Raw genomic sequence first — 16,710 nt, 5'->3', positions numbered from 1 at the left:
CGCCTGTCACTTGGCAGCCCCGGGTTCGATTCCCGGCCGGGTCAGGAGTTTTTGATTGTAAATGATTAATATTCCTGGCCTGGGGACTGGGTGTTTGTGTCATCCTTAACTTTCCTTTCCTTGCATTCAACACTTTACACTTCCACAATTTCCAAATACACGCAGGTTCCTAACATATGGTGCAAGTAGGGGCATAAGATCTTTCTAGGTTGATGCCCTGAACATATAGCATTTAATTTTAAAAAATGCTTCTAATGGAACAGTGGTTGAAAAAACTGGACATTAAAATGAAAAAGAAACAGAAAAAGATCCTTCTTTTTATGGATCGATGTGCAGCACATCCACCTCAAATCGTCCTGGAGAATGTCCGAGTGGAATTTTTCCCTCCTAACTGCATGTATGGCGAACATTACACGGGGAAAATTTGTACCCATTTCAAAATGTCAAAGAGGTTGGGTGGATAAGACACATACGTGCATACCACTAGCCTAATCAAATGTACATTAAATGTGTTCTATCCCAGAAACCATTCAAAATAGGGCATATGTCCATATGAAGTTTATTGATTCAAATGATCTTTCCTGTCAAGTTGTTATTTAAGTCATCAGTCCACAGACTGGATTGATGAAGCTCTCCATGCCACCCAATCCTGTGCCAACCTTTTCATTTCTATGTAACTACTGCATGTCAGGCCCTACGGTGTAGGGGGCAACGCGTCCGTCTGTCACCTGGCGGCCCGGGGTTCGTTCCCGGCCGGGTGAGGATTTTTTAATTGTAAATGGTTAATATGCCTGGCCTGGGGACTGGGTGTTTGTGTTGTCCTTAACGTTCCTTTCCTCACATTCAACACTCTACACTCCCGCAATTACATTTACACGCAGGTTCATAACATATTGTGCAAGTAGTGGCAAAAGATCTTTAGAGGTCGAGGCCACGAACAAATAGCATTAAAAGAAACTACTGCATCCTACATCTGCTTTAATCTGATTGTCATATTCATACCATGGTCTACCCCTCCCGTTCTTAGTGCCTACATTTCCCTCAAAAACCAACCTTCTTACTTCGATTCTCTAAGATCAGATGTAAAGTCAGGATTGCTTCACGTGTTCCTACATTTCTTCTGAAGCCAAACTGATCTTCTTCCAACTGAGTTTCAACTTGTCTTTCCATTCTTCTGTAAATAAAACGTGTTAAAATTTTATAGGTGTGAGATACTTAACTAATGATGTGGTAGTTTTCATACTTGTCAGCACCAACTTTCTTGGAAACAGGTATAACATTCTGCCAAATATCGGATGGCACTTCTCCTGTATCATACATCTTGCACACTTAAATGGAATAACCTCGCCATGTTGGTTTCTCTTAAGGCAGGCAGTAATTCAGAGGGAATGTCACCAATTCCAGGTGCCTTGTTCCTATTTAGTAAGGTCTCTTAAAGCTCTGTCGAATTCTGACCTCAAAATTTGGGTCTCCCATTTCATCAGCATCAACAGCCTCTCTTTGTTCCAGAACCTGTATCATCTACATCTTTACCCTGATACAACTGTTGGATATGTTCTTGCCATCTTTCTGTCTTGTTTTGATTCCTTAGAAGTGGTTTTCCATCTGAGTCCTTAATATTCACACACCTAGTTTTCCTTTCTCCAAAGGTTTCCTTGATTTTCCTGTATGCAGCATATCCCCGAATATTGACCATTCCTCCTCGGACACTCTATATAATGCCAAAAAACACTAATGTTAACAGGTTACATTTCATGGATCTGCTGCAGTGAAAACATTGTTTAACAATGTCCATGATGTACTACAGGTTGATAGCATATTATGCGACAAGTGTATGAGAGTATAATAGAAGCTTGATTTACTACGCTTGTCAGGACACAAGCTTCACCCTGCGTTATTCCTTAACCATGGTAAATGGAAAGAGACCTATGGGGGAACAGAAGATTGCAAAAAATAGTAGGCTATAGAAAATTTTTTTAAATGAAAGACACTATACCTCTAACATACACATCATTCAACATTCCTTCTTCTCACAATTGACAGGGTTCCATTTATCGTTCAGGGGGTACGCCTTTTTTTTTTTTTGTAACCTCACAGCCACAGAGTGTGCTTTTCTTTTATTATAACATCACTGCACTTGCTCTAAAATCAAAACTAGGAGATTGTCTGATAAAAGCTTAAAAAAAAAACACGGTCTCTTGTTTTGTAAATGCGGGAGCAGGCAAACAAGTTTAAGTTGTCAAGGGAGATCGAAGAAGGTCGTCTTAACTTTCTCCTGTGTACACAACAGATTGGCCAATTGTCCATGTCTTGTTATTTCTGTGAATAGACACACAAGCTTTTTCTTAAAACCCCATTCAGTCATCACTTGAAGTTCTGTTTAGCATGAAGCTGGTAAAAGTTATAGATTGTAATTATACTGACGATTTTTTTTGGACATACTGTGTACTGCATTCAATTCTGTGCTTTCATGAGTCAAAGATGCAAAAGTCATGTAGTCTTTCCCAGTGTATCACATTGTAATAATTAATTACCAGCTGTTGCCAAACAATTTCCCACAAATTTTTATACACTCATCAAACATCTTCATAAAGTAACTGCAAATTCCAAATTATCCAACCATGGTCTTTCCTAAACTTAGATGCCTAACCCGATGTGTATAAGAGTGATCAGTAATTTTATTCCATTAAAATAGCCCAGCTTTTTGATTACACCAAATTATAGACTATTTTTACAAGCCATTCTCCCGAGGTTCTTCCAGAACTGATCCCTTAAAAAATTGCCATGACTGGAATGTAGAAGGGTAAAATTATGTCTTTCTACTAGAAATTATTCTGGCATCAGTTTAGTTTTTGTAAATCTTAACAGCTGAAGTTTGTACTTTGATTATTATTGAACTACTAGCTCCTACATTGCTGCCAACAGAAATGAAGCCCCAATATATAGATTGGACACAATAGCATATTCTGGCTATGAGCTTAAACATTGAGAATTAATTTCTGTACACACTTATGTAATGTTGAAAATGTAATAATTAATACTGACAAATGGTAACATAATTTTAAATGCTTGTAAAAATTACACTCACATTGGTAAAATATCAGTATACTTTGGTAACAACAAAACTAAACCATTAGAGTGATTATAGCTAATAATGAATTTTCATGCTTTTACTCCAGCCAGTAATTATGTGGTACCAGAAATTCCATCAAAGGACTCTCTCTACAAATGTGAAAATCAAAGGAAGTGTCAATACAGAATGTTATGAACAAGAATTACAATTTTCTATATATTTTTCTGTCTGTTCAAGCCCATTCTGAAGTCTTTTTTTATATCAGTAGTTACGTAAATTAATAGTAGTGTTAATATGAAAACTTATCAAGACATAAAATTTAATGAGATGTTATAGCTACCAGACAGTGGAGCAATTTAAATCCACCTGGGATGATTTCTTGGTTACACATGGCAGAGTCCTTCAATGTAATCTCTCTGACACCAGTACATCAGAATTTATTAAAACATTTCTGACAACAAAATTATCCAGCTTATTTGTGGTGGAAAGATGCTCTAGCAACAGAGAAAGTATAAGGAACAGTGCATCACATTAAACAGAACAATGCACAACAAATAACTTAAGCAAGCATTCCGTGCAAACAAACACCCAGCTCTAGATGCTAACCAATTAGTGGCTAGATGTTCAGTGCTAATATCTGGCAACCACCACAGCACACACTGCATCACAGTGAGTACTATAAGGCAAAAGATTGATTTGAAAAGAATTCACAAGTACACACTCCTAAATCCAGTATGTTGTTATATACTCTCACAAAAAAAGGGTAAGAAATGTACTGTATATATATAGTAACAATTTAAAATATTAACCACGAAGACAATTGTTTTAATTTAATTTACAATATATTATTAAAATAATGATACACTCAATTCATAACAAATATGGAATGTAAGGAACTCAAATATTATGAAAATGTATATTTTTCTCCCAAATACTCTTAATAGAGTGAGAGAATGTGACTCTTTTCAATCCAATGTATTAACAAGTGATCCATATTGTATCCAAATAATACAAAGGACCACTTTATAGAGTTCCAGATATACAGTAATTCTGAAATATAATTCTATAAGAATAGATAAACCTGCTTCTTATGAGCGACTGCACCCAACATCTAGTAACTAATACGACCCTGTGCATGAAAGGTTCCACTGGATCTCATTTGGCTGAGTGAGATCGAGATTGTCGTGAACGCATGAGACTGCTTGCGTCCGATAGGGTGTAAGTTTCAGGTTCAAACACAGGTGGGTACTCTAAGCCAGGATAATCAGGTGATGGATTAGTAGGAGATGGAACAGGAATGGAAGAAGTAGGAGGGATGCGACGACTCGGCTTTTTGCCAAGCATCGTGATTCCCATTGTAGGCTGAAAAAATAATGAAAAACAAACATAAACACTTGCGATAGAAAACTGACAAATAGGGAAAGGAGAAAACAAAAAACAAAAACATTTTCCAGACAGCCAAAATTAATCATTATGAAAGAGTGCATTCAATATGTTTAGAAACTATTCTCACCGAGAAGATCTGTAATAAACAAGGAGTGTCTGAACTATTACTCTGGGATAAGTAGTTCATTTATTACATTAGCAAACAACAGAAGGTTGTTTAATGAAAAAGGGAGAGAATACTGTAATAAGACAAAAATACAATACATTTCTGAATATATCATTATGCTAGGAGAAAGAAAACAATCTTAGCAATGAAAACACTCCGCAGTTATACAAAACTAGGACAAAAGACAGAGGTCTTAGATCACAATATCTGATTACAGACAAGTAAGCTCATATGAAATCACTGACTGACAGACAATGCACTCATCATAATGAACAAAATAGTGCAAGAAAGAGAACTGGACAAGAGATGCACAGATGGAGCAAGATCAAACTACAAGAATACACAAAAACTAAAAATAAAGATACAGAACACATTTATATAGGTACTACAGACAAAACTTGTACTGTTTGAATTTGTTGGAACTGATCAGAACCACAATTTAATGTGGTGCTTTATTAAAAATGCAAAATTTATTTAGTTAATGAGAGTAAATGAAGAAACAACATTTTCACAACATAAAGAAAAGCATTAGCCATTAAAAATTTTAAACTACAAGCTGCATTTCATTAACATTAATAACATTCTAACATACAGGATAGATTATCATACAGGGACATGGGCCAACACTTCAAAATAGGACTGCCACTTACCGGAAAATATGTCATTCTAAAGACGCATATGATTTTTGAAAACATATGTAGTGATAATTGAAGGGAAGAGATATTCACAATGTATATTACAGTATTGTCCTAAACATCTACATGGAGAAGAAGAAAAAGAACCATCCTCTGATATATTTGTTACAATACAATACTTGCTATAGCTAATAATCTCCATCTTCATACTGACAATAGTTCAAATCTAGTTATTTTCATTCTAATCTCACCAATATTAATGAAGTCTCTAAATCAGAATAATGCTCTTCCACAGCCTACTGTGTAACACAGCATTAAAGGATCTTATGACTTTCACATACATTTACTAAAAGTCACCAGTTTCTCAAGGTACATCCTCAACCTGAAGTGTTCTATTTTTACTAACATGCACTGTGCCAAGAGCAACTGCAATTAGTTTCAAATTCACAAATTATTCTTCTATACTTCCCCTAAACTGAAGTAGGGTATACTTATCTAATATGTAGGCCAATAAGACAAATTTTCTCAGCTACTACAGTATAAAAAATATCAAGTTCTGAAATGACATCAACGTTTACTAACTTGCTGTAATCCAACTACAAAAGCCTCCTTGAATTATAAACTCCAGCATAAACATAAATTCATTCTGGCTAAGTGTGTCCTGCAATGGTAATGGAATAGACCATAGAACCAGCAACTCTATGCCGAATGTTGGGCGGTGGGAAATAACCCAACCCCTGAAGGAGCCAACGGCTTGGGCAGGTGAGCTTCTTCCACAGGATGGAAATGCAACTGAAACCCACTGGGCAGTGTCTATACTTCATGTTAGGGATGGCTGTAATCAGCATCTGTTCTCCATGTTAGTAGTGGCTGTATTCATACAGGGGAAGGCAACAGAAAATCACACCACCAGTGTGATGTCTGCCAGGAAGTTACTGTGGAGGACGTACACAGAACAACGACCCCTAGTCCTGGGCAGCCCTTAAGTGGTGCTAAGAATCCCCTGGTGCAAAGTAGTTAAATATAGATATTATATTGCCACTTAGAATGTTAGAAGCCTGTATCCAGCAGGAAAGTTTGATAACCTAGTACAAGAAACCAGACAAATGCAAATTCACATCTTAGGAATAAGTGAATTACAATGGCCAGACTCTGGAATTTTTCATCGTGAACAGGGAACGCTTTACTATTTCGGCAGTGACCCACAAAACTGCAACCACTGGAATGGAGTTTGAATTCTTATATCATCTGAATACAGAAAATATGATAGGAAATTCATACCTATTTTGGAACAGATAATTGTTACAATTTCTAAGTCAGCCTTTCAACATCAACATTATATAAGTATATGCTCCTACACCAGACAAAGCTTATGATGATGAAGTCAAATTATTCTATGATGCTGAGCAATGTATACGACAGACTCAATTTTGATTGATTTAATGCCAAAATGGAATAAGAACGAAGATTTGACTTCGCAGGTAACTAGGGTCTGGTATAGCTAACAACACTGGAGACAGGCAATTAGAATTTCATCAAGAAAAAAAATGAGCAGTCACTAACAATTGGTACAAACTACCCAAATGTTGCTTATACACACAGATTTGACCTTAATTTTTTTTTAATATTTTAAAATCTGCTTTACGTTGCACTGACACAGATGGGTCTTATGGCAATGATGAGATAGGAAAGGGCTAGCAATGGGAAAGAAACAGCTGTGGCCTTGATTAAGGTACGGCTCCAACATTTTCCTGGTGTGAAAACAGGAAAACATGGAAAACTATCTTCAGGGCTGCAGACAGTGCATCTTCCGAATGCAAGTTGATAGCTATGTGACCCAAACTCCACAGCCACTTGCCCAGTAATTTCAAGTTTAGAAGCAAACTCCAATGAACAAGTAAGAAACCAGATTGATTATATTCTAATTAAAAAGCAATTTAAGAACACGATCAAATAAGTGGTAACATATCCTAGTGCAGACACTGACTCCGATCATGTTCTAGGAGTAGCAGATGTACAGTTGTAATTAAAAGTGGTAAAACTAAAATAGGTTTCAAACAGAATAGACACAACTAAACTACAAGATACAATGAGAAGTGACTGAAGAAGAGTTTGCAACAGTAAACTATGGAATGGCATACTCATAAATGTTGATAATGCCCAAACCCATCGGGAAATACTGAAAAACTCATTCGTTGATGTTTGTAGAAAACATTTAAGGACAGTAGAGATACAAAAGAGGAAGAAATGGATGACAGATGAGATATTGGAACAAAGAAATGAGCAAAATGCAAGGTAGAGGATTATCAGCAAATACAAAGAGAAATTAGAAGAAAAATTAAAATAGCTACAAAAATACAGACGACAGGAATGTGCAACGAACTCACTGAGATCAGTGAAAAACATAACAACTTCAAACCGCAAAAGAAGGTTAAGGAGATGGCAGGGTTATGCAAAGAGCCAACATCAACCACTCTTCTTGACAATTCCAAGAGGCCCATTCTGGATGAGCAGGAAATCGCACAAACTTGGGAGAAATTTATATATTTTTTTGCTAGTTGCTTTACGTCGCACCGACATAGATAGGTCTTATGGCGACGATGGGATAGGGAAGGGCTAGGAGTGGGAAGGAAGCGGCCGTGGCCTTAATTAAGGTACAGCCCCAGCATTTGCATGGTGTGAAATGGGAAACCACGGAAAACCATTTTCAGTGGGGTTCGAACCTACTATCTCCCGAATACTGGATACTGGCAGCAATTAAGTGACTGCAGCTATCGAGCTCGGTGAAATTTATATCAACAGTTTGGTAGTGATAGAGGTGAGAGTATGAAATTCAGTACTGCTGATGGCCCAGAAATAATGAAGGATGAACTGCTGCATGCTTTAGTTTTAACTCCTAATAATAAAGCACCAAGACCTGATCAGATCCCAACTGAAATTTCAACACATTGAAGACTGAGCAGATGAAGTTGGATCTTACACTGTGGACTGAGCATTTTAGTGCATTTTCACATTTTTATACAAAAATAACTGATAACCTTACTTACAGTCACAAACCTGTTTTGGATTCAGCAACGTGTGAGTTACGCATGCATACCTCATTTTTCAAAATTGGAGCAAAACCACATTTTAAAAACTTTTTCTTCTACTTTCAGTTTTAAAAAATTTTTGCAATGCATATTAAAAACATGAAAAGTTACACATTCACACACACACCATGATACAATTACGAAACACAACATACATACTAATCATTGGGAAATGAGAAAATTACATTCATTGTGGAAATTGGCTCTAGTCGTCGGCCGCGCAAGGCTATGTGGCCATGAAGCTGCTTCGGTAGTACCAGCTTAGTATCATGACAGAATTAGGTTCTGATGATGTGCTGCTACCTGGTAATTTTTTAATTAACTACAAGCACTGCAGAATGTGTTTGAACACTCTGCTAACATGTGTAGTACGTTGAAGCAGATATATAAGCACTAGAACTCAACACTGTATGGCGCTCGACCTCCACGGAGCATTACCATCGACATACGTTGCTTGTCTTCAAAGTGTTAAAACAGATAATAGAAGACAATATTGATCAGGTAACCAAGCTCTTTAACATTTTCATTGTTGAAATAAAGTATCTTTTGTAAATGCCCTGTGCTGAATTATTTTTAATAACTGACATGGATATATTAAAGTCAAAAATAACATGGGGAAACGAGAGAGGATCTTGCCTTTTTGTCTTAAATTGTTACAATGACTATGGAGGATCCTAATAATTAATAATAAATTCAATGTTATCTGCTTTACGCCCCACTAACTACTTTCACGGTTTTCGCAGATGCTGAGATGCTGGAATTTAGTCCCGCAGGATACCTTTTATGTGCCAGTAAATCTACCGACATGAGGCTGACGTATTTTAGCGCTTTCAAATACTACCGGACTGAGCCACGATAGAACCTGCCAGTTTGGGGCCAGAAGGCCAGTGCTTAAACCATCTGAACCACTCAGCCTGGCAATGGAAGATCCTAAAGTGATCACTTTCAAACACAAAATTTAACTATACTATGTATAGCAAATTCAAGGTTGTCAAACATAAAAGGCCAACAATCAAACATCAAAATAATAATGGAAGAGCAACAAAGACTTAACTTACGTCATGAATGTCCACATTCATACACCCACACTGAAAACAACAACTTCAGGACTGCCCAATTAAGAGTAAAAATAGATCCCAATTTTACAGTAAAAAAAAAAAATATATATATATATATTGCAAGATAAACACTGAGAATGCATTAAATATTCCTATGCATCTCAGTTTGAATCACTTAATAAAAAACTGTCCAGACCAGCTAATCAAGAGTTGTCCAAAACTGGTAGTATATTGTGATTTTGAACTTAGCAACATTTTCTCCAAGACAAATTTGTAATATGTTACTGCTATTTCTGCATAAGAATGAGTGACAATAATAACTGAAATATTTCCAAAGCCATTGTTTTATTCTGTAACAGACCTAGAGCAATACCTCTATTGTGACGTGCCAGGTCACCTTAATTTTAATATAAATAAATACTCGTAAATAAATACTCGCTCACTTCCCCCTCCATAAACAATATCTTTTGGATGCCAGCCTTCAAATTTATGGCTTGAACACAATACACAGTCCAAAAAAATTAGGGGGACTATGTCTTTGAAGGAAGTAGCGAAGAAGATATCGGCTTTTGAAGATTGCATGAAAGAATTTCAAGCTCGCCTAGAAGTGGCAGTCAGTGCTGCCAACCCACTGAACGTGCTCCAAGTGCTTGGCGGCGAGTTCCAGGCATTCAAGAAACTGGCCAGCGAAGATAGCTCCAAGCTTAAAGGGGAGTTGAAGGCTCTGGAAGATCGGCTCCAGAAACAAGACGACATATTGGACGAGGCCAAACAGTACAGTCGCCAAAACCGCCTTTTATTGCATGGTGTCCCAGAACAGCTGTTTGAGGACGTTTACATCAAAATGCTACAAACACAAAAAAATTAACTCAGTAGAACTTTCATTTCTTGATGTAGATCGCTGCCACAGGCTGGGTCGCCGAAATCAAACGTCTGCTGAAGTGGTCTCGCAGGGAAATCGACCGATCATTAAGTTCCTTCGGTACCACGATCGTGATTGAGTGTGGTGCACGAAATGAGCTTTGAAGGGTAGTGGGCTCATGCTGAGTCCCTCACAAGTATGAGAAAAAACATCCTTAATCAGGCAAGGGATTTATGGGGACTGCAGAAATGCTGGGCGCAAAATGGACGCATTTGTGTTTTAAGAGAAGATGGAAGCTAAACTCAAATATGATGGCACAGTTAAAAATCATTGCAGGGAGTAGGATGAACATGTGAATTTCGAGAAAGAAATTATGTGTGTTAGTTTATATCTGTGTGTGTGTACTGTAAGTGTGTGCTTGTGAAAGTTAGTGGATCTACTCGACAGGTTGCTCTGGTAAGCTCATTTTACATTTTACTTAATTTGTTCTCCTACTGTATAGTTTGTTTCCTGACCAGTACAACGGTAATACCATTGACCTGCATTCCTCTCCACAGCCCTCGCTCTCCCATTCACATTCGTCCCTACCACCTTCAACAGGACTTGTGTTGCAAGAGGAGTTCAGTAATTACCTTCGATCGTTACATTGTTGCCAGCTAAATGGCCAGTCATTATTAGCTCATTTGGAAGAGGTACAGGCTATTTTTGAAATGAACAATGTACATATTATTGGAATCAGTGAAAGCTGGATGCGTAAAGACTTGCTGTCATCGGCAGCTAACCTTGATGGATACTCAATATTACGCCATGACCATATTGACAAATTAGGTGGTGGGCTTCTACTTTATTACAGAAATGACGTAAAATGTAAGATAATTTCCACTTCTGACCCAAGACTTACACTGTGACCGGAATTTATGTTTTTTTTTTGCAAGTTGCTTTACGTTGCACCGACACAGATAGGTCTTATGGCGATGATGGGACAGGAAAGGGCTAGGAATGGGGAGGAAGAGGCCATGGCCTTAATTAAGGTGCAGCCCCAGCATTTGCCTGGTGTGAAAATGGGAAACCACGGAAAACCATCTTCAGGGCTGCCAACAGTGGGGTTCAAACCCACTATCTCCTGAATACTGGATACTGGCCGCACTTAAGCAACTGCAGCTATCGAGCTCGGTGTTTATGTTTGTGAAATTAGACTGCCATAAAAGGATATTAATAGGGATTGTATACAAGCCGCCTAAAATAAGATAGACTGATACTTTTGAAAAGGCATTAGCAAATCTTATCTCAGCATACATTGACATTATAATCATGGGTGACTTCAACACTGACCTTTTAAAGCAGACTAGTGACGCAAACAATCTACTGAATTTATTTCTCGCTACAAATATGATGATTTTACCTCTCAAAGCTACTAATCATGTACATTACTCTGACCGCGCAAGTCATATCTTAATTGATCTTCTTGTGACAAATCAACCTCAAAAAATAATTAAGCACGGACAGATCCCTGCTCCTGTCATCTTTCCATATGACCTACTGTACATGTGTTATTCTACACAAATATCCAAGTACAAACAAGGCTACATTACAATACAGCGACATATGGACCAGAATAAAATACGCCACGATGCATACAACTTGCCTTGGGATAGTATATGTAATTTTCAGAACATTAACTCTAAAGTCAACAAATTCAATTCACTTGTACTGGAAATATTTGACAAGAATGCACCAAAGAAACAGGTAAGAATTGCCCGCCATTCTTCCGCGTGGCTAACAGCTGATATAAGATCTGTTATGGTCAGTCATGACAAACTGTACAGACAATAAAGACAGGCGCATAGCACAGATGATTTTGAGCGGTACAAGATTCTGAGAAACAGAACCAAACAGTTAATTAGAAATTCTAAATATAAATACTTTCCGGAACTGATGAACAGCCCGCGACAAAAACGGAGTAAACTGCGTACGTTAGGTATAGCCGTAGAGCAACATGTACCAAGCATATCGCTAGAGGCATTCAAGAGATGGAATGGCCAGCAGTGAATCCCGACTTTAATCGCATTGAGCATGTGTGGGATAGGCTTGACAGAAATGTTCATGGGTGTCCTGTTCCACCACAGACTCTCCAAGACCTCGAACAGGCTCTCATTGAAGAATGGGACCTGATACCGCAACGTGACCTCCATCGACTTATTTGGAGCATGCCATGTAGGTGCCAAGCTGTAATAAATGCTCATGGAGTACATACACCATACTGAAGCTCTCCAACTGTGATAAAAATCCACCCTGGAGGACTATTATCACTTTGTTTTCACCCTTATTTAGACATTTCCGTTTGTGTTCTGAAAATAAACGCGAATCCATCAATGTTCTTTCGTATACTTCAACGGTAAAGAATAAAGGTTTAGTTGGTAATATACTAGGTTTGAGGTTTTGTTTTGTGGAGCATGGCATACGTTCGAAAACATGTTTCCCTAATTTTTTTGAACTGTGTAGTAATAAGTAATGAGACTCTGGGTGCTCCCAGAGGTGGGGTGACAGAACACTAACCATTAAGAACATGCAAACTAGGAAACTAAGAATCATTAATAAGAATTTTTTTTGTTAGTTGCACCAACACAGATAGGTCTCATGGCGACGGTGGGATACGAAAGGCCTAGAAGTTGGAAGGAAGCAGCTGTGGCCTTAATTGAGGTACAGCTCCAGCATCTGCCTGGTGTGAAAATGGGAAACCACGGAAAACCATCTTCAGGGTTGCCAACAGTGGGTTTCGAACCCACTATCTCCCAAATGCAAGCTCACAGCCGCATGCTCCTAACCGCACGGCCAACTTGCCCGGTAATAAGAATTTGTGATAGTACCGATTAAAATAACAATTTATTAGGATCATAAACGTGATGGCGTATTTGCAAAAACTGAACTTACAGAAGCAAAAGGAGAATTGAATAAAATAAAATTGAATAAAATTAACTGTTACGTGGAGACTCTGGTATCTGGACACGTTAGATGTAGGAGCTGTTGTTTGATGGTCCTCTCGTACTGCTGTTGTCATCTCTCGTAGTAAGTACCAGTCCTATTTCTGATTTGTGCATTGCCCACTAATTGGACGACGACTTTCCTGAACTTAATACTTCCTGTAATACTTATTACATAATGTGGTAATGAACATTCATTTCAATATGAAAACCACCTCGGGTTTCGTTCATGGAGAGAATAAACATGTATTCTTCCGTGTTGCATATAAAAAAATATCTCCTGTTCTAGACAAGTCAAAACCAGTCTCTTGTTAACTTTATCCCTTGTCATTGAGGCAGCCAGTTCGCAATGAGAGTAACTTTGAGTATGCCCTACTCAGATGTGAAGTGAACTTTTTAGACTAAACGGAGAACTTCCTCTTGTTGCCTGCTCAGTCTTCTTTCATATAACAAGAATGACAAGAAAGACCATCTTCCATTATCATCATGACCATCAGACGCTTAGACGTTCAGATGCTGAGATGTTATTATGATGATGCTTGTTGTTTAAAGGGGCCTAACATCTAAGGTCATTGGCCCACTGAGATGTTAATATAATCCTATATTAAGACCCGTCTCTTGCTCTTGTCATTGATATACATCAGCTCAATATCTCCCTCCATTTCCCATATCACATGGTCCAGTTGAAGCTCATGTTATATCCCTTCTACTTTCCATCGCTGTATACCCATCACCTTGATTCGTATCATTCATTCACATAGGTTGAAATTTCCCAGCTTCAAAAAGGGGGAGTTAACAAATTCTGACTGTCTCTTCAGAATATGGAGGAGACTAAGTAATTCTGCAACCTCGATGATGTCCTTTCTCTGGTAAAGGGCTAAAATTAGCAGAGCATGTCCGGTCGACTGACCTCTGGCTACTGGAAATTTACTGCAAGCTATTAATACTGGTGACGCAATACCTTACTCAAGACTTAACTCGTTCAGATTTTGTAACTGCTGTGATACAAAGAAATGAGATGCTAATGTGAAATAAATGACTAAAAACCCTATATATAAGCATAATAATTTAGAATGGCATACCGTAAATTAAATATATACATCTTTCCAATTAATTCTACAGTTTGATAATTTTATGTACACGCTGTTGATGTTCATAACATCACACTATTTGCGTCACCAAAATCATGCAAAATTAGACTAAACACATTACATTGTCACTGGAACATTGCAGGATAGGTACGTCTTTCTTTCCTCAGGCTTTGCGCACTTGATTGGTCAACATCTGCACTTTCATTATAATCACTGTCTTCTTACAGGTTGCTCTACGTGACACCGACACAGATAGGTCTTATGGCGACGATGGGACAGGAAAGGGCTAGAAGTGGGAAGGAAGCGGCCGTGGCCTTAATTAAGGTAATTTTATTTTGCCTAGTGTGAAAAATGAGAAACCACAGAAAACCATTTTCAGGGCTGCCGACAGTGGGGTTCGAACCCACTATCTCCTGATTACTGGATGCTAGCCACACTTAAGCAACTACAGCTATCGAGCTTGGTATAATCACTGTCATTACCATAATCATTACTCTTAAAATCACTAAAATCGGAATATTCATCTTCCGATTCTAATGTAGATAAAACCCTTATCTCGGATTAGGCAACACTCCACTCTTTGCTGGTGGACAACATAGCTTACTCATCCCTGATGTGGGCCTCTGCCAGCTTCTGCACTGGACATTCCAGAGCCGATAAAGCAGAGTGTCGTATTTGTAATAACAACAGATAATAATTACATAACATTCTGTCTAATTCAGAAAGATGCTGGATAAGTCCATGGAGTTTAAATGATGTCAACATTGTGACTATTGCATAGTTGTAATTGGATGCATGTCTCACTCGTAATATTATGAAAACTATTTAAAATAATAATTTGCCTTGTCAACACACTTTCTGTTATGTTGTTGTTGTTTGATTCATCAGTCCATAGACAGGTTTGATGCAGCTTCCACACCACCCTATCCTGTGCTTAACTTTTCATTTCTATGTAATTGCTGCATCCTACATCTGCCCCTAATCTGCTTGTCATATTCATATCTTGGTCTACCCCTACCGTTCTTACCACCTACACTTACCTCAAAACTCAACTGCACAAGTCCTGGGTGTCTTAAGACGTGTCCTATTATTTATATCTTCTTCTGGTCAAATTTAGCCAAATCGATCTCCTCTCACCAATTTGATTCAGTATCTCTTATAAGAACAATATAACAATTTTCATTTGTTTAGCCTAAATTTAAAAAACTGTTATAGCATAATTTACAATATAAATGAATAAACAATATTTAATATGCATTAGGAAATTACTGTCTGACTCATTGGCTGAATGGTCCGCATTGAGGCCTTAGGTTCAGAGGCTTCCGGGTTTGATTCCCGGCCAGGCTGGGGATTTTAATCAAGTCTGATTAATTCTTTTGACCCAGGAATTGAGTGTTTGCCCCAACACTTTCCTCTACGTGTTCAGAGAGGAAAAACTTTAAGTATGCCCAATTACAACGTAAGACATACTCTATATCATGACTTTTATAATGGACAAGGCAAATCAATAAAACTTGACTTATATGAAGGTAATAGTGTACAGCTGAGGATAACCGTATGTAAAAAGGTTGAAACCGGTACTGTAGATTGAATTTTTATATAAATAAATTTGTATTGAAAAGGTGGAAACTTTCTTGTCTATAACATACAAATAAACCTTGTACATACAGTACATCGAAACGGCAGTGGCATCACGAGACAATTTTCTTCAAAAATGGTCATTAATAATGGTTGCTCTGACAACAATACCTTGCAAATTGCCAGCTCTCACTATGACAACAGATTCTTCCAGAATAACTACAGGTTCGTCATCGAGGTCTTCACTCATGTCAATAAACGTGTGAATCATTGCTTCCATACTCCTAAGACATTTTCTACTATGTTTCTGGTATGTATGTGGGCTCTGCTATAATTTTCTTCTAGGGCCGATGACCTTCGATGTTAGGCCCCTTTAAACAACAAGCATCATCATCAATTTTCTTCTATAGCAGTGCTGGGTTTTTAAAATGGAGTAAATAAATAAAGCGTGTACGCATAGCCAGAATTTACCACAAGACGTCACTTGAAGTCCCCCCCCAAATCTTAAAATGTTACTGAATCTGACTTCTGTGAAAAATTCTGCTGACTTGCACACTTCCTCTTTGGCTTGCTACAATCCCTAATGTTGAAGGATATGTCGCATACTACAACAACACTGAGGGAAAAATATCCCCTGACCCTTCCTATTGGTTTATTACTGTGACACCTCTCCCGACACCGCTTTTACTTCAATATGATTGCAGTCCATTGCACCTGTAATATTCCTGAACTCATGATAAACTTAACAATTTCTTCTTTTACAAGTTGTTTTTACGTCGCACTGACACGGA

The 16,710-nt window shown here is 37.9% G+C and overlaps 1 protein-coding gene across 2 annotated transcripts in view; it reads right to left on the bottom strand.

Moving 5' to 3' along the window:
• The window catches only part of cnk (connector enhancer of ksr), a 316,579-nt gene that overhangs the window by 11,284 nt on the left and 288,585 nt on the right, over positions 1-16,710 (bottom strand). The window contains exon 15 of one of the 2 annotated variants that reach the window (XM_067135098.2): positions 4,041-4,435. The exons of the other annotated variant lie outside the window; for it this stretch is intronic. Coding sequence (XP_066991199.2) covers positions 4,229-4,435 — 207 coding nt within the window. The 3' untranslated portion in view covers positions 4,041-4,228. Of the gene's footprint in view, positions 1-4,040; positions 4,436-16,710 lie in introns of those variants that run through there. 2 annotated transcript variants of the gene reach the window in all.

The sequence above is a fragment of the Anabrus simplex genome, chromosome 1, assembly GCF_040414725.1.
Source record: "Anabrus simplex isolate iqAnaSimp1 chromosome 1, ASM4041472v1, whole genome shotgun sequence".
Lineage (NCBI taxonomy): Eukaryota > Metazoa > Arthropoda > Insecta > Orthoptera > Tettigoniidae > Anabrus > Anabrus simplex.
The sequence above is the reverse complement of the archived record's forward strand: the minus strand, read 5'-3'. Positions and strand labels throughout refer to the sequence as shown.